Below are 17,223 nucleotides of genomic sequence, written 5' to 3' on the forward strand. Positions count from 1 at the left end.
GATACCCTTATTTGAATGGCGAAGCCCTTTTTGATACTTAGTTTTGGTTGGAATACACAAAAATTTAGAATAAAGCAGACGAAATATTCAAATCAATAAGCTTTAAATTCCTGTTTGATACACAAAAAAGGCCATTTTCCCGAACAGGTTAAAATATATTTTTTTTCTGTTATCGGAAATTTGAGCAAAAACGCGTCTCTGTTCAATCGAAAGTTGTCAAAACTGGCTGCCACTTGATTGGAAATCTGAATCGAGTCCAAAGTCGCGAATAAAATCAGGGAACGTGCGAGATAAGAAATTCTAGAGACCAAGAGGGGCTCTCATCGGGCGATGGAGCCCTAATCTAATCAGCTATTTTTTCATTCAATGAATGGATTGGCGGCTTTTTTTCGTCGCCACCTTAGATTAAAGTGAACTTAAAATTTAATTCACTGTTTTGAAAATAAGAGTTTATACCGAATTTTCAATCAATTAATTTTCTTGTATCGTAAAGTTGAAGCTTTCAAACCCCTTTTCTTGCGGTAAAGAATACGGTTTTCGTAAGCGTAAAATTTTAATAAAAGATGTCCTTTTCAACTCCTTAACCGCGTGGGACGAATTGTACATTTCAATGTAGTTTAAGACTTTGCAGTGCCCTAGCTCAAAAACTACTGATCGTATGAATCTGAAAATTGAAATGCGCCTTAGCACAACCTTATTCTCTCGTTCTTTCAAATTTCAGCGAATTATCGCGCACCACCAGCGCTCTGCGCCGGATTAAGTCTGACCTACTTCGCGCCGCGCTCTTTCTCTCACTCATAACTCTCGTTTCAGTTGGGTATTTTTATTATTTTCAAAGTGAAAATATAGGTTTTCAATACCGGAGATTTCAAATTTTGAATAATATTTGCAAAAAATCATTGCACAATCACTGCACTCGGTCAAAATGAGAGCTACAAGTAATATGAAAATGATTTTGTTTCGGAAATTTAAGTTGAAATTATTAAAGCTCATATTCGAATTAGTATTGTCTGTAAATTTGCCGAGAATCGGATGGGCGAGTCGCGAGTTATTCAAGTTTTCGCTTAAACTACAATGAAATGTACAATTCGTCCCGCGCTCATACGCGCGGATTCGTCCCACGCGGTTAAAAAACGTCATATTTTCGCAGCTTTTAAAAAAATTACAATGAAATTTACGCTGACACCTCTTTAACCTCCTTGAGCTGGTCATCCGTTTTCACGCCGAATCTAATTTGTCTTTCATGTTCTGAGCAATTTATTTTCTCTCGCCATTTTCCTGTTTTCAGTGCTGATCGACCTTTTTAAATTTGGAAAATAGAAGAACACGTCATTTCTAAAGACCGGCAATTCTTTACAACACTGTATTTTTTTTTAATTATTGAAAAAGAAATATTTTAAGTGGTTTCAATTTGATCGATTTCTGACAGAAGAAGTTTGAAAGAATCTTTTTTCGGTTCAGAAATTTTCGAATTTGTCATGATTTTTTTAATAAATATTAAAATTTCTTGACCAAATCAAAAGTAATTTCATCTTCATTTTTCCCTTCAGCTGAATTATTCGCGACTTTAATCATTTGCTTCGCATCATCTCTATGGCAGGCCAGACCGAGTTCGTCTTCAGACATGTTCTACTTGAAAATGATGACAGAGTGTATCACAGCAGGAACATGTTCCTAGGGTCGTCATTAATTCGTCAATTGAAATTTTTCCGTCGCGATTTCGATCGAATTCTTGAAAAATTTGAAGACTATCGTCATTTTCGGGAAAGAAATTGTCTTTTTCATCCTTCTTTTTACGCTCTTTTCTACTGTAAAAAAATTTTCATATTTAGTTTTTGTTATTTTTAAAAAGCCTCTTTCCTCGTTGGAATTTTGGATCGGGACGGGCGCACTCTAAATAATAATTTTCAGCAATTTCGAATTTTCAATTTCGTCGAAATAAAAACACTGACCGAAATCGGCTGGTCGGGAGAAAAGCTCAAGGCGGAAACAGTTCTTTGGAGAAATTCTTAATTAACGATTTCAAGCTGATTTTTGATTTCATGCAGACATGGCTTTTCTTTGGAATTTTGTTCATCAACGTTCACTTTTCTTGTCAATGTGAGCTTTTGATTGAATCTTTTTGAAATTAAGGCTCTCCCAGGGCCAGACTATTTGCATTCTCAAAGTTATTCTTTTTGCCGAAGATTCACTATTTATTGCTGTATGAATATTCACGACGCGAAAATATTCAAATGAATGGAAAAGAATATCTTCCGTGAATTTTTGAAAAATCCGTGAATATCTCAAATATTCGCGAATGCTGCGCGCTCTGATTGGTCGAGCTCCGAGCCGGCGGCGGAATCAAATCGGGCCCTTAGGCTCACGGCTCGTGGGCGCCACCCAAATCGAAGCCCCGTCCCTGTCCGCTCAAAAGTTCGTGAATATGCACGAGAATAGGCCAAAATGAATATGCATGCATTCTTTTTTCGAAAAAGAATATTCAAAGAAAATTTCGTGAATTTTTTCGAGAATGCAAATAGTCTGGCCCTGGGCTCTCCACAATGTTATGAAGGCCTTCGAAAGTACCATAGTAATCATGGTATATTTTCGTTCGAATGGGGACCCCCTGTTTTCTGCTCGAAAATATGGGTGTCACAATTATAAATTTTTAACTATAAATTTTAAATATATGATTGTGACACCCTTATTTTCGAGCAGAAAATAGGGGTCCCAATTCGAACAAAAATAAACCATGATAACTATGGTACTTTCGAAAATAAGGGTGTCACAATTATAAATTCAAAATTAATTGTTAAAATTTTATCATTGTGACACCCTTATTTTCGTTAATTTTGCTTATACAGTATAAAGTATAAGACTTATACTATAAGTTATACTTCAAAAATAAAATTTCAAAAATTCTATCTCTAGAATTTCTTTCCTGTGTTCATCTGGCACGACAAAGGGAACTTGCGAAACACCGCCAACCATTTCGACGAAGAGTCGCGCTAGAATTATGTTTTCGTTAAAAGCTGAGTCAATGCCCTTTTTCGCAAAAGATTAAGAATGAACCGAAAGCGGAAGGTTTGGGCGAACGAATTTTCGGGGAGCGGATCGTGTTCAATTTATCCGGCATGCTCTGGAATCGCTTCAGCGAAATGTCCTTTTTGCGAATTCTCATCTTTTCGAGCCGAATCGACACTTTTCTCTTTGGCGAATTCGGGCGCAAGAAATCCATGCCTTTCAGACATTAATTATGGGCTATTTAAAGCTAGCGGCTAAAAACTATCAAAAGAGGATTTAAATATTTTTAATCAATCAATTCCTAGCAGTAACCACTGCTTTAGCTTATTGATCATCAAGTTGTTTCCTAGCAATTTATCCTTTGAAAGCAAGGTTTATTTTTTAGAAATTTCTAGGTTCATTTTTCCCCGAAAATTTTGGTTGACCCTTTATAACACGAAAATTGGGGATAAGAGATTTCAAAGAGATTTTTGATTGGCTGCCCGGTCAAAAAAGGGCTTCTGATTGGCGGACAACTTCAACTCCAATCAGAAGCTTTTTATCGGCCTTATAGCCAATCAGAAACGTCTTCTAGATTAATTCTCCATTTTCTGGGGTCTGGAAAGATTCTAAAAATTGGGGTTATAATAAAACTGACGAATCATAACCATTTTTGTCAAAAAAATACAAAAAATATTTTAAAAAATCTGAATTAGTTTGATAATCCGATTCCTCGAGATCTCGTCTTTTTTCCTTTTCTCTGACCATTTTTGTCATTTAAAACAGACACTGTTGGAAAAAATGGGCCGATGATTATTTTTTTGAGGTGATTAAATATATCATTAATGATGGTATCTTAAAAGCATTTTCTCTCGACGAATGACCGACAAAATGCCTGCCTGTCAAATAAATCAGAATATTTGATAAAAACAGGTGTTTTTTGATGATTCGGTTTATTCTGCATTATTCTTATTTCAAGGTTTAAAAATTGAACTTTACCTGTCGACGAGTTTTTCTTTTGATTCGACTTTCTTTTTCCCATTTTTTTGGCTTTTTGGTTTTTGAAAAATGAACGTTTTCGATTGTGGTTCTCAGAAGACATCATTTTTCAGCAGAGTTTAAATTAAATTCTGCTGCTAAATAACAAGATAAATAATCTCGCGCATGCTAGACAAAATCTGAGTCTTCTGGGAGTAAGAAACATTCTTCATTCTTGTTAATTAAGATTTGCTACAAAGGTTTATTAAGGAAGATAGACGGCTTCTTGTCAGAGGAATGCTGAACTCTGAGTTCAATAAGAAAATTGGATAACTGATGCCTACCCCCTTAAAACTCCGTCTCCGCGCGCTACCGCTTGGTGGCGCATTTTATGCGCATGCGGCGGGGCGCGCGCGGGCAATCATGAAATTTCACTATTTAAGCTGCTCTCAGCATTCTAGCTCTCATCAAACTCTCCAGGTCCAAATCGAGAAAGAAATAGCTTTAGAAAAAATCGCAAAATGAAATTTTTCGCTGCTCTCCTCGCCGCCGCTCAAGCTCAAACTGACGCTGCTGATCGAATGGCTGTTATTCAGGACAATATTGCTGTAAGTAAAAAAACAAATTTTAAAATGAAAAATATTTTGAAAATTTTTCAAAAAATTCCTTCAAATTTTGAAGAAAATTTCTTTGAGTCAAAATTTTTACTAAAATTTTTCTTTAGAATTTGACAGCGCCAATGCCAACTGTAAACAGCGGCTCTCGATTCACAGCCAAATTCGTTAACCGACTCGCAAAGCTTACCGAAGAAATGGTCAACAACACCAACGCTTGGGGAACTGCCTGTGATGAAGGATCAGGAGCAGGATCTGGAGATGGAGCTCAAGGGGATGATATCTTTGCGTAAGTACTTCATTTTCGGAACTTAGAAAACGGGAAATTTGTAGTTTCAACACTGGAGACGCGCCGGAAGACAAATGCCAGTTGAACAAGCAAATCAACCGGGCTTTGAACTCATACGTCCGAAACTACGTTTGCTCTGGCCGAGGCAACTACGTCTCCCGAACTATCCGACGACTCCGAAAGGTCAAAAACTGGTACAACACCAAGTACGACTGCGCCATCTAAACTCAAGAACACCGACTTGAAACTACAACTGCAGTTGAAATGCCCTCTTCTCTTTTTATATAGCTAATTTCTTTTTACTTTTTAAAATTGCCACTGTATAAAAATTCCTTGAAATAAAAAAATGCAAAAAAAAATAGAAAATACTTTATTGGAAAATCGAAAGAGAAAAATTTTTGCTGGGTTTTTTGAAGTTAATTGCATGTTTTTCTTGCACGTAGATATTCGGAGAATGAAAAGCTTTGAAAGTGGAGTCGATTCACCGCCACCTAATTTTAATTGCGGCGAAGTGGATCTAGAACTTCTCTGACAATTATCCACTTGAGTTGTGGGCTCTTGAGTCATTACACGAAAGATGCACATCCGCGCAGCTTTTTCTCTATTTTTGAAATCGGAGATTTTTAACACGTTTTTTTACCTTTTAGAAAAAAACATGTTTTTAAAAAGTCTTCAGAATCAATGAAATAGTTCGCCGATTTGATGCGCGAACTCTTAGTTATCCTCTCATTAACCCTGACATTTTGAATTAATCGCACCTTGATTAATTACTGTAGCTAAATAGCTGGTACCTCTCTTTCCTGATGACTAGCACTAAATCGAGAAATCAACAATGAAATTCACTTTTATCTTGCCTTTTGTCAACTCCCAATTTTGCAAAAACGACAGTCAGAAATGCCCCGAAAAAATGAGTCTCGAAAGCATGAGAGAGCAGAGAATTCAGTCACTGAAATTTCAAGTCATAAAAGAGATCAGCAGAAGATACAACCTTTCCGACCTGATTGTGAATTACTCTGGCCCGGCTCCGGAAGATCATGAGGTGAAAATTGATGCAGAGGATGCAATTGAGCTCGAAAATTCAAAATGTGAGGTGGCTAAAACAGGCGAAAAAAGTAAAGTCATCATTCATTCACCGCAAAAATCATATCAAGGTAAAAAAAATTATCATAAGTTCTGCAGCAAAGATCAATTAAATCATTCATTTAACTCTAGAATCGGCTCAATTTACGAGCGCCCGGCTCGCAACCGAAATTCCCGGCCACCTCTGCGGCCATATCTGGCTGAGTTTCAGCTCTCGTGACATCTCATTTTTCGAAAACGGCCACGGTAGGGCGTTTTTTTCGTTGATTTCCGCCTCATATTCTAGGAAAAGTGAAAAGCGCCCATTTGATGTTCTACAAGTTGCCGAACCCGAACAACCATCAAAAGCGATTTCCCGTGAGTGTTTTCCAGGAACGGTACAAATGAGAAAAATCGAAAGCAAAAGAGAGAAATCTTGTTATTGCGCTGGGCTGAGAGAAGTTTATAAACAGAGATGGTTTAAAGTTCTGACCGCGCGGTTTAGACCAGCGCGCTTTTTGGAGACATAAAATTCAGAAGAAAGCGAATGAAAATTTAGTCAGGAAACTTCATCTTAACATCAAGGTACGTTTTTGAGATAAGAGATTATTTTTATTGAATTTATAATTTGTCGTCCTTGATTTCAATTTTTGCTAAGAATCTCATTTAGATGAAGTTACTCGCCGGGGTTTTGGCCGGGTGGGTCTCTGCCCAATACCCGTACTACGATTACGATCAAATCTACACCGGCAAGTCGCAGGCCGATCAGTCCGGAGGAGCTCTCTTCACCGGGCATACCAACTCGCCCGAAGTTGCCTCTGTCGCCCGAGCCCTCGGAAACGGACGAATCTGCTGGTCGTGTCTTGAGGAGTCATACGCCAATTGCTTGGGTGCCTCCGCTGTTCGAGGCGATAGCGAGCGACACGGCGCCGTCTACTGCCAAGGTGAAGATTACTTCTGCTACATCTCCGAGCGACGAATCATCCGTCACGCCGAGAACGAGTGGAACTACGAGCAAGGAGCTCCATGGCAAACTGTTAGCGCAGTTGATCATGGAGAGCTTCTCAATGGCGCTGCTTCAGGCCCAACTGAGGTTCGAGTCCAGATGGGTTGCCAGCAGCCGCTGAGCTGCCTCCGTCAGCAATGGCAAAACTACCAGATCCAGATCGGTGTTGCTTTCCATCAGGATAACCCAACACAGGTTGACGCCCAGTACGTCCCTGTTGGTTCCCAGACCGAGGTCAGATCCGGAGCTTGCCGACACCATTACGCCTGGAACGATCACGAAGACGGTACCTTCACTGTTGACGACGAGTGGCGAGCGTTCTCCTGGATGGAGGCCGACACTCAGAGCGGCAACAGCAAGGCTAGCGCTCAAGGATGGGGCGATCGACGATTCGGAGCAACTGAACGTCATTTCCAACGAGGCAAGGGTACCGAATCCGTCTGCCACTACTGTTGCGATCCATACCTGGAGTACGACGCTGAAGGATGCAACCACGTCGCTGCCGAGGGCTTTGTCGATAGCGGAGCTGGTCAAATCACCGATTTCTCCGCTGGTGTCAAGGACTCCAACATCTTCCTCAAGCGGCCCGCCAATGATCACTCCAAGGACTGGAGCTCCAACACCAACTTGCCCCAGTACCACGGTGCCTTCCGAAACCCCCACACCCAAGTGGCCAAGGGTATCCTCGCATAACCGATTCAAATGGCCCTGGCGCGCTCGAGAACCAATCCCGTGCTCAAGAACAACAGAAGACTGCATTCCACAACTTACCATTCTTCCAGCCCTTCTTGTTTTTCTTCTGTACTATGATTACGGTCCAATGCTAATTTGAGCTTTCTCCTTGGCTGATTATTTTTATCAACCCCCACCCTGACTCAATTCTGATAGAAAAGCCACCGGAGAGAGGGCAAATTACAGCGCGCCTTTCTTTTCCATCTTCCTTATTTTTCTGCTGTGCTCCGATCGCGAATCGTAAATGGACTCGATCCTGAGCCGACAGTGAATAAACTAAAAAAGCAAGAAAAAAATCTTTGTTGATTTGATAATTTCTTTGTACCGATAAAAGATATCCGACCATCCTTTTCGAAGGGATCTTGTGAAGACGATTGATGTGGAAGATGAAGGGTCTGGGTGGCATCATGTCGAGGTATGAAGAATTCAAGGGGGTATGTTTTTATTGAATTCTTAAGATAACCGATCACGTGATAAATTGGATAGACCAAGATTCTTTTGAAAACCTCTCTCTCGAACTAATTAGTTGGAATTATCCTCAACGATCGAATTCTGATTGCTCAAATGATCTCTGGATTCTCGGGACGCTAAAAGATCCTGCAAACGATGCATCTTACTTACCAAGATTGTTGATTTCTTATGATGAGATTTACAAAGAAGAAAGGATGAGAAGAAGTCGGGGAAACGGGTCATTACAGAGTTGATATAATTTTTAGTCTTTTCTAGAGTTTTTGACCCTAGAAAAGAGGAGAATGATCCAATGGCATTTGCTGTTTGTCAAATGCATCCTCTCATAGGCACTTGTTCTTCAAAAACATTATGATTTTATTACAGCTGAATGATTTTTTGTAAAACAAGGAAAAAGTGAATCTTCAAAAGGAAATCACAGAATTTTACATTCGGAGCCCGCCAGTTTACGTCAATTTCTGCAGAGGCGAATGCTTTGACTACAGTTCTCTTTGTAAGATCTGTTATTTCATTCAATGCAATGACTGATTCCGCTTTTAGATGAAAACAAGCTGCTTCGATCTAGTCTTAAATCTTCAATAGCAAGTATCCGTGACAGAGATGTTGGACCAGTGTCTTGTTGAATTCGGATTTTATCATAAATTCTATAGACCTTCTTTCACCTTCATTATCTTGATCAAATAATATCCGAAAAAAGCCACCCCAAAAAACTTTACCCCGTGGATATCATCATTGGCTTACGCGACGGGGCAGGAAGACCGAAGTGGAAAAAAGTCAAACTACGAAAAATACGCGTCGAAGAATGCGTCTGCTACAATTGAATAAAAATATCCAAAAAATATCGCGCTATTTTTAATTCATAGTCTTGTAAAGATCGTTCAGCAGACTTTTGAAGGTGATGGGCATTCTTTTAGTCCGGCAGCCGCTCATTGTCGCTCTCCAGTTTGCTAGAAACATAAATTTTAACTGCTAAGAGATAAATTTACCAACCTGGCATGATTTGGCAATTTAAATTGGACAAAAAGTCCAGCGCGCCTCTTTTTTGGTCACTTTCGAAATCTTGACCGTTTGCGAAAAATGACGCTGCGAGAAGAAAAATTGCAGTTTGGAAGATTCTCACAAGCATTTTAATTGTTTGCGAGCTAAACTGATCACTGACGTCTTTTTATAGATGAAAACATTAATAATTAAGTGGCTGGGGATGATGGATCAGCTGTAATAACAGTCTCAGTCCAAGTAACCCGACAGCTCTGGGTTATCTTCAGGAAATCACTTGAATAACCAGTAATTCTTTAATAAGAGCTGTATAAGAACGTATTTTATTGATAAATATACCCCTCCGAGGTTCCAAGACTGAACTTGGCTTTCTTCAGGATAAAAAACTTGCTTCTGCTTGCCTTTTGCAAATCTGAAACCTGAAATTAACTTGCGAAAAAATGATAGAAGACATGAAAACATCATCTGGAAAGATGGGCGCAAGAAAGATTTCGATGAAAATGAACTGTAAAACGGGGATGAAAATGATCGTGACTGTTCGACGAAATATTAATGCTTCAGCGGTGAAATTGAAAGAGCAAAATTGGATGCTCTTCAAAACCACGAATCAGTCACCCGTCAACACTTTTTCGATACAGAGTTTTAATGACAGAATAAGATCACTCAGAATGTGAGTTTTCTCAACAATTCTCAATAAACTTTTTCCATTACGACCTAGAAAAGCCCTAAAATGACTTTGAAAAACATTGCAACAGGAAGATGCGGTTTTTGTTCGCTGAAAAATTCAGACTGAGTCAATTAATGCCAGGTTTGGTTTGGTTTGTTATTTTCAGCGGTTTTCGATATTGAAGAAAACAAGCAATCAAAGCGTCGATTTTGGCTCAATTCAAAGTAAGAAATGCCGAAATGAAAGAGTATTTATTCAAAAATCTTTAGTGATAATTTTGCCGCTTCTTAGCTCAATAAACGAATTTGACAGATTTGAACTTGACAACTCCGAATCTTCTTTTATGTCGACATTTTCTTCGCTGATTCCAGAAGGCTTGATTTTCGTTGTTTTATTTTCTTCGCTTGATTTTAATCGGTGAAGAAATCTCAGAATATGAAGAATAACAATATTGCAGAAACTCCAGTATTTTGAAAGAAAGCCTTCTCGTCTCTTTATTTCTCCTCTTTTTTGGATTTTCTCTCCTCTCTTTTTGATAAAGGGACTGTGCATTTTTGTCAAGGACTAACTAAGTAATGAATGATGAAAAGTATTTTGCCAATCTGGCTGGGCCTAATCAGCAGATTTCTTCAATCAGCAAACTGACTCGTCAACTTTGAGGATCTTGCGTCACAACTCGTTAAATTTTCGCAGAATTCTTTCGCTTTGAAAAGTGGCCTGCTAATTTTTCTTGCTGACAGCATCATAAAATAGGCCAATAATTAGTGAAAAATAGTTGTTTTTCTTCATTACAAAGTTTGAATAATTGATAATTTTCGTGGATATAATTCCGGGTTGCAAAAATCATTATTTAAAAAAATGCAGATTTTTAAGATTTTTCTACTTTTTAGCTTTATTGAAGCTACAAAAAACACACCTGCAGAAAATTTAAAGAATAGCGACGTTCATTCGTGGTTGCAAAGCCCGAAAATTACTGCTCTTTTGAATTTCATGAACAAATATTCAGGCGACTACGAAGATCATCGAACTCAAGAGTATTCAAAAAAAGACAACGACGATTCTTTTGAATCGATAATGGACCTCTTTTGATAAGATTCTTCTGAGCGACTTTATTTTTATTCAATAAATTTACTGCAAAACGTAGCTAAGAGAAGATGGCTTAAAGATGTTGCTGCAGAACAGATGGTAGAGCCCATTTTGTGATGCGCTTTTGACAGGATAAAATAGAAAACTCTTTTTTGAAAAGCCAAAATAATATTTTCATCCGTCTCAGAAGTCTTTCTTTGGGGCTGCAGATCGTTTTGTAAAGTAAACTGGCTGCTGGTTGTCGATGAAGTCGAAAAGTGCTCGAAAATCGTCACTGTTCATTATTCTTTTAATGCTATCAGCGAAGTTCTCAGAAGCAGCGTCATTTCTATTCAAATAATATTCACGAGATAGGGTTAGGGTTGAGCTCAGGTTAAGGATAAGGGTTTGAATAAAAAAGGTCTTTCATCATTTTCCTGGCAGCAAAAGTGCAAACGAAGAAAATAAAATATAAAACTTTCATTTTTGCTCTTTTTTCCTTTGTCTTCCATCCAATTTATATCTGCAATTTTTCATCAAGTAAAGTAAGCCATAAAATATTCAAGTGTTGAACGTCCATTTGCGAATGAAACAAAGAAATTGAATATTGCCGACTTGATCTATGGTCCATAGACTATGGAGCTCTGGAAAAGAAAATAATCGAGCCATTTTTTTTTTAATATTTTTGTGTTAGGAATTCATTTAATTTTCAGACCATCGCAGCGGAACTCGGAAAAATTGACAACATGGCATCTAGTTCGACTAGTATATGGTAGTTTGAATGCTGTTTGCTTCATTCATATTAACGAGCTGCCCCTTTTAAAAGATAGTTTATACTCAATTTCGTCATTCACAAGATGCTCGTTTTCCATTTTTTCTCGTTGATTTCTGCACTTGTGCTTCCTCCCTGGCCAACTTTATTCGAGCTTAAAGGCAACGCTGCGAAACGGGATTATCCAGAGCTCGCTGAAGTTATAAACAGGAATTGAGTTTTCGATGATTTTTTTTTTCCAAAAATACACTTTTCGTTTATTCGGACAAGTTTGCAAAACTCGCTAAAAGCCCAGAAATGGCGAATATTCTCCAGCAATACAACAAATACGACGGGGCTGGGGAAGATCACCAGATGGCTGAGTTTCGGAAATGAAAAAAGAGAAACAAACTGACTCTGATATATTTAAATATATATTTGTTTTTCTACTCTCATATCAGTACGGTAGTTTTATGAGAGCTAGCAGTTACTTATAGTGTTGAATTTTTGACTACAGAAATTTTAAGGGTGATTGTTTTTTGTTGATAAAGCGAGATAAGGATTATTTCTTCTTCTTTTTCTTCTTGTTGTTCTTTTTCTTTGGCGCCTGTTTGGGTTCTTCCTTTGGTTTTGCTGCGGGTGGGGCTTTTTCTTGAACGGGTTCAGGGGTTGGTTGAGGAGCTGGTTCTGGAGCTGGTTCAGGAGAGGGATCATCAATTGGCTCAGGAGATGGCTCTTGGGTTTGTTCAGGAGTTGGTTTAGAAGCTGGCTCTGAATCTGGTTCTTTTGGTTCCTCAGCCGCTTCCTCAGAAGGCTCTGGAGTTTGCTCGGCAATTGGCTCTGAAGCTGCTTCAGGAGCTTGTTCTTCCGTCTGTTCAGGTTCAACAGCGGCTTCGATTGGTTCGGCAGTTTCCTCAACTTTTTGGTTCACTCCTTCTTGTTCTGGTTTTTGCTCTACCTCAACAACTTCTCTTTCGGGTTGTTCTGGAAGAACTTCCTCAGCTGGGACTTCTTGCTGCTCGGCAACTGGTTCGGGAACGGCTTGTTCTTCAGTAACGTCCTGAGCTTGCTCAGGTTGTTGTTCGACGACTGGTTCAGGCTCTGGTTCCTTGACTGCTTCAGAGTTTTCGTCTTCAATAGGTTGAGCTTCTGCCTCAGTAATTGCCTCTTCAACTGGTTCGGATATTTCTTCAGGTCCTGGCTCTTCAGTCTTGACTTCTTCAACTTGAGGTTCGGGCTCGGGCTCAGCTGGCGGCTCATCTTCTTGCTTTGGTTCGGCAACTGATTCTTGTTGAGCTTCTTGAGCAGGAACAACGTCAACTCGGAGTTCTTGATATTCTTCTTTGGCATCGATTTCTCGCTCCTTTTCCGGCTCGGGAACTGGTTCGTCATCTGGCTTCTGAATCTCCGGAACTCGTTGTTCATTATCATTTTCGTCCTTGCTTTTCGCAACCTTCTTCGTTTTAGATCGAGATTGAATAGGGTCTTTCGAGTCTCGATCGGTGCAGATTTTGCGGATTGCTTCTGGAGTCTTCAACCATTTTTGAATCGGCCAGGAGATGTCGGAAGACTCAATGTAATAGAAATCAGGGTCGACACCGGCGGATTCGAAGGAACCTTTTTGAGTTTGAAAATAGGAGTCATAAAGTGATTTTTTCTTCTGTAAGTGAAGTTTTTTTTCAATTCGAAAATTCGATTGTGTTGAAATTCGACAGTTACACGGTAGACTACTATTTCGATAAACTCTTCCTTTAGGTAATGTCACATCTTGACCAGTAATAATTCTGATAAACAACTTCAGCAAAATCAGCTCATCGCATGGGTCAAAAACGCCGTCAAAATTCTAAACCAGGGATGCTCAAAAATCTTGACAAGCCGCAAATTTAAACAAACATGACTCAGCTCTTTTGAAAGACTAATGCTATTCTTGGAGGTGAAAACTCGTAAAAAAAGCTTGATAAAAATAGGAAAATATCCCCGTTCCTTATTTTCATGGCGGATTCGCACCCTAATCCGTTGCATCTTTTTACTTATCGGGTTGTTTCTTTTGGGAATTGTCTCTGGAAGGCAGTTTTTTGCAATTTTTTCCGCGCTAGTAGCGAAACAAACCCGGCAGAAGGGCTTCGCGGGCCGCGGGCCACATCAGCTCAGAGCTTTTTTTCTCAGGACAATTGATTTCAGAATTCATCTAGAACATTTTTCATTAGCAATATAAAAATATTGATCTTTGTAAAAAGAATGCTATTTGATAAATGGCTTTTTCTGCTTGCGACTCATCCTTTTTAAGATCAAGTTTATGTTCTGGCGTTTTCTCAAGTCACGTTCATTCGGACAATTCGAACAGATGAATAAGGTCCATAAGGATCTGTCAATATGATGCGATTAAATTGAATCAATACCTTTAACCATAATTATCATCTGAATATTAGGACTGCGAAAATCTTCTTCTTTGATCAGGAATTTGAAACAAACCAAGATTTCTTTTCTGAAAGTCCATTGATTACTATGAGAAACACTAGTTATAGTACCATAATCATACCGTAATAGTGTTCATTATAATATTAAATATTTATTGATTCGTATAATTTATACGAATCAATAACGGTATTTATACGGTATAAACAAACCGCAAAATAATAATAAGCAAATCCCTAGTACACCAAAAGAATCTTTCTGAAAAACGATAAGAAATTAAATTCAAGTTGATTTATCAGCATTTGAAAAGTTTTATTCAAATTTTAAAACTCATCCCCGCGACATTTATCGTTTTCGATTTTCAGAGTCCAATTGGGCGCTGGAGTCGCATCAGTGAACTGAAGCGCGCGCCAGGGCGGGCTCGGGCCCGGTCACGTGGCGCTCCGACCCAGAGCGCTACTCTCCCTCTCTCGACATCCTCTCTCTCTCCAAAGCTCATTCATTCGAAAAAGTTGCCCCTTACAGGTCACATATCTTTTTCTCGAATCATTCCTGTTTAACTTTTCAACCTTTTTTACCTGCAATATGGTGAGTACAGAGACAGAACTTCGTTTTCATCTTTCAAATAGAAAAAATCACTTTTCATCATCATAAAATTTTCTTATATAAGATCCCTTTCCAGACGATTTTGACCATTTTTTCCATAAAAACCATACAGGGCTCCTTGAGAATTCGATTCTTCAGGCCTCATTCCTTGAGCATATGTTCTCAAGTTCGCACATTTCGCATGTCAATGAAACGGAAACTTATTGATTTTTCTCACGCACACGCCGCCGGTTACTCACTCAGGCAGCAGAAGAAAATCCATGAGTCGCGCTCTTCCCCGTGGTGCGAGCTCTTTTAATGACGTTAGATATTGAGCAGAAGCCGGGCCTTATCTTTTTTCCTCTCAGCCGGCGTGATTTGATTTGTGAAAGATTCTCAATAATAAATTGATTTTGAAACTATGCCGAAGGTATAAGGAAGATTTTGAATAGCTCAAACACAAATTAAAAAAAAAGCCGCGTGCGGCTTTTGGGAAAGTAAAATCATAAGCTTCTTGTTGACTTCATCTTATTTTCAGAAAGAGGTTTTATTGGATTCATAATGATTCTAACATTATTTTCTTAGCGAGAAGTCATTTCAATCCATGTCGGCCAGGCTGGTGTCCAGATGGGTAACGCCTGCTGGGAGCTCTACTGCCTGGAGCACGGCATCAAGCCCGACGGAACCATGTCCGACGACTCCGTCTCGCAAAAAGATGACTCCTTCTCGACTTTCTTCCACTCGACCGGCGCTGGAAAGCACGTCCCACGAGCCGTCATGGTCGATTTGGAACCATCTGTCATCGATGCCGGTAAGTTTTGAAATACCAACTGGAGCGGAAATGACTAAGTTTCAAAATATTTTGCGTTTTTTGAAGTTTTTTCTTCTTTGAAATTAGAAATTCGCGCTAAAAGTCGTTGAAATGCTCGTTAAAAACTGGATTTTTACGAGCGTCAAAGTTAAAACAAATCCACGAATTGTTCAAAAACTTTCCAATTTTGAATAACTCTTTTCAGTTCGATCCTCCGAGTACGCCAGGCTCTACCACCCTGAACAGCTCATTACCGGCAAAGAAGATGCCGCCAACAACTACGCCCGTGGCCACTACACCGTCGGCAAGGAAATCATCGACAATGTCCTTGATCGCATCCGAAAGCTCTCCGACAACTGCACTGGTCTCCAAGGTTTCCTCGTCTTCCACTCCTTCGGCGGCGGAACTGGCTCTGGTTTCACTTCTCTCTTGATGGAGCGACTTTCTGTCGACTACGGAAAGAAAGCAAAGCTCGAATTCGCAGTCTACCCCGCTCCTCAGGTCTCCACCGCCGTCGTCGAGCCCTACAACTCCATCCTCACCACCCACACCACTCTCGAGCACTCCGACTGCGCCTTCATGGTCGACAACGAAGCCATCTACGACATCTGCCGCAACAACCTTGGCGTCCAGCGACCCAGCTACTCGAATCTCAACCGAATGATCGGCCAGATTGTCTCCTCCATCACTGCTTCGCTCCGATTCGACGGTGCTCTCAACGTCGATCTCAACGAGTTCCAGACCAACTTGGTTCCTTACCCAAGAATTCACTTCCCCTTGGCTACTTACGCCCCGATCATTTCTGCTGACCGAGCTGGACACGAACAGTTGTCTGTTGCCGAAATCACCAATGCTTGCTTCGAGCCACAGGTAAAGCTTGTCCTTTTCTTTCCTGGATTTACCTCTCATTTCTAGAACCAAATGGTCAAGTGCGATCCCCGACACGGCAAGTACATGGCCTGCTGCCTCCTCTACCGAGGTGATGTCGTCCCCAAAGACGTCAACGCTGCCATCGCGCAAATCAAGACCAAGCGATCAATTCAATTCGTCGACTGGTGCCCAACCGGTTTCAAGGTCGGCATCAACTACCAGAAGCCAACCGCCGTCCCCGGCTCCGACCAGGCCCCTGTCAACCGCGCAGTCTGCATGTTGTCCAATACGACCGCCATCGCCGAGGCCTGGGCTCGATTGGACCACAAGTTCGATCTCATGTACGCCAAGCGAGCTTTCGTCCACTGGTACGTTGGAGAAGGTATGGAAGAAGGCGAGTTCGCCGAGGCCCGAGAAGACATGGCCGCTCTTGAGAAGGACTACGAAGAGGTCGGACTTGACTCCATCGATGGCGAAGAAGACGAGGAAGAATACTAAGCTCTGAGTGGCACTGCTAGAACTGCTTGCTAGTACAATTGTTTTTCTCTCAAACATGTCCTTTTTCCCCCTCTGATATTTGACAGATACTTATGATGTGCTTACATGTTTGTTTTCAACTGGCTACTTCATCAAGTTTTTGTTCAATAAAATCATCCGCTAAAAATCATTCTAGAATTTATATTGTAGCAGTAACTTTATGATCTTTCCAAAACCACAATACTGAATAATTATTTTTGGATATAGATTTTGGCGACCAGTGTGAATTAATTTGACTGCATTAAAAAAGAAAAAAGGTTGACCAACTCGAATGTAACTTAAGTTTTTTAATATCTCTAAATCAGCGGGGCACTTGAATCCTCAAAAAGCCTCTCAACAAAAAGACCCCGTGCCTATTCATGCTTTACTTAATTCAAATCCATTCCAAGAAAATT

At 40.0% G+C, this 17,223-nt stretch overlaps 4 protein-coding genes across 5 annotated transcripts; 3 read left to right on the plus strand and 1 right to left on the minus strand.

The window, feature by feature from the left end:
* The first annotated feature begins 4,438 nt into the window (after positions 1–4,438).
* On the plus strand, positions 4,439–5,219 carry LOC145699583 (uncharacterized). Its single transcript, XM_081776860.1, has 3 exons — positions 4,439–4,571; positions 4,688–4,866; positions 4,911–5,219. The coding sequence occupies exons 1-3, from the start codon at positions 4,485–4,487 to the stop codon at positions 5,089–5,091; spliced, it is 447 nt and encodes a 148-aa protein (XP_081632986.1). The 5' UTR covers positions 4,439–4,484; the 3' UTR covers positions 5,092–5,219.
* A 1,235-nt stretch (positions 5,220–6,454) lies between these two features.
* Positions 6,455–7,959, plus strand: LOC145699563 (uncharacterized). The gene is made up of 2 exons (XM_081776835.1): positions 6,455–6,510; positions 6,596–7,959. Exon 2 carries the CDS (start codon positions 6,596–6,598, stop codon positions 7,622–7,624), a length of 1,029 nt encoding a protein of 342 aa, XP_081632961.1. The 5' UTR covers positions 6,455–6,510; the 3' UTR covers positions 7,625–7,959.
* Positions 7,960–12,048: 4,089 nt separating this feature from the next.
* LOC145697577 (uncharacterized) lies at positions 12,049–14,164 on the minus strand. Its single transcript, XM_081774799.1, has 3 exons — positions 14,150–14,164; positions 14,083–14,095; positions 12,049–13,227 (listed from the first exon to the last, which is right to left on the minus strand). The coding sequence occupies exons 1-3, from the start codon at positions 14,162–14,164 to the stop codon at positions 12,173–12,175; spliced, it is 1,083 nt and encodes a 360-aa protein (XP_081630925.1). The 3' UTR covers positions 12,049–12,172.
* Positions 14,165–14,502: 338 nt separating this feature from the next.
* LOC145699553 (tubulin alpha chain) lies at positions 14,503–16,958 on the plus strand. Of its 2 annotated transcripts, none has more exons than XM_081776821.1 (4): positions 14,503–14,613; positions 15,196–15,421; positions 15,627–16,291; positions 16,337–16,958. In XM_081776821.1, the coding sequence occupies exons 1-4, from the start codon at positions 14,611–14,613 to the stop codon at positions 16,787–16,789; spliced, it is 1,347 nt and encodes a 448-aa protein (XP_081632947.1). In that variant the 5' UTR covers positions 14,503–14,610; the 3' UTR covers positions 16,790–16,958. The 2 variants fall into 2 exon arrangements, with proteins under 2 accessions (XP_081632947.1, XP_081632945.1); XM_081776819.1 differs by lacking the exon at positions 14,503–14,613 and adding an exon at positions 15,017–15,040.
* The last annotated feature ends 265 nt before the right edge of the window (positions 16,959–17,223 follow it).

The sequence above is a fragment of the Oikopleura dioica genome, chromosome 2 (assembly GCF_907165135.1).
Source record: "Oikopleura dioica chromosome 2, OKI2018_I68_1.0, whole genome shotgun sequence".
NCBI lineage: Eukaryota > Metazoa > Chordata > Appendicularia > Copelata > Oikopleuridae > Oikopleura > Oikopleura dioica.

Coding starts and splice junctions, on each gene's coding strand:
- LOC145699563 (XM_081776835.1), top strand. CDS start 6,596: ATGAAGTTACTCGCCGGGGTTTTGGCCGGGTGGGTCTCTGCCCAATAC.
- LOC145699583 (XM_081776860.1), top strand. CDS start 4,485: ATGAAATTTTTCGCTGCTCTCCTCGCCGCCGCTCAAGCTCAAACTGAC. Junction 4,572..4,687: donor TTATTCAGGACAATATTGCT/GTAAGTAAAAAA, acceptor ATTTTTCTTTAG/AATTTGACAGCGCCAATGCC. Junction 4,867..4,910: donor CAAGGGGATGATATCTTTGC/GTAAGTACTTCA, acceptor GGAAATTTGTAG/TTTCAACACTGGAGACGCGC.
- LOC145699553 (XM_081776819.1), top strand. Junction 15,422..15,626: donor ACCATCTGTCATCGATGCCG/GTAAGTTTTGAA, acceptor AACTCTTTTCAG/TTCGATCCTCCGAGTACGCC. Junction 16,292..16,336: donor ATGCTTGCTTCGAGCCACAG/GTAAAGCTTGTC, acceptor TCTCATTTCTAG/AACCAAATGGTCAAGTGCGA.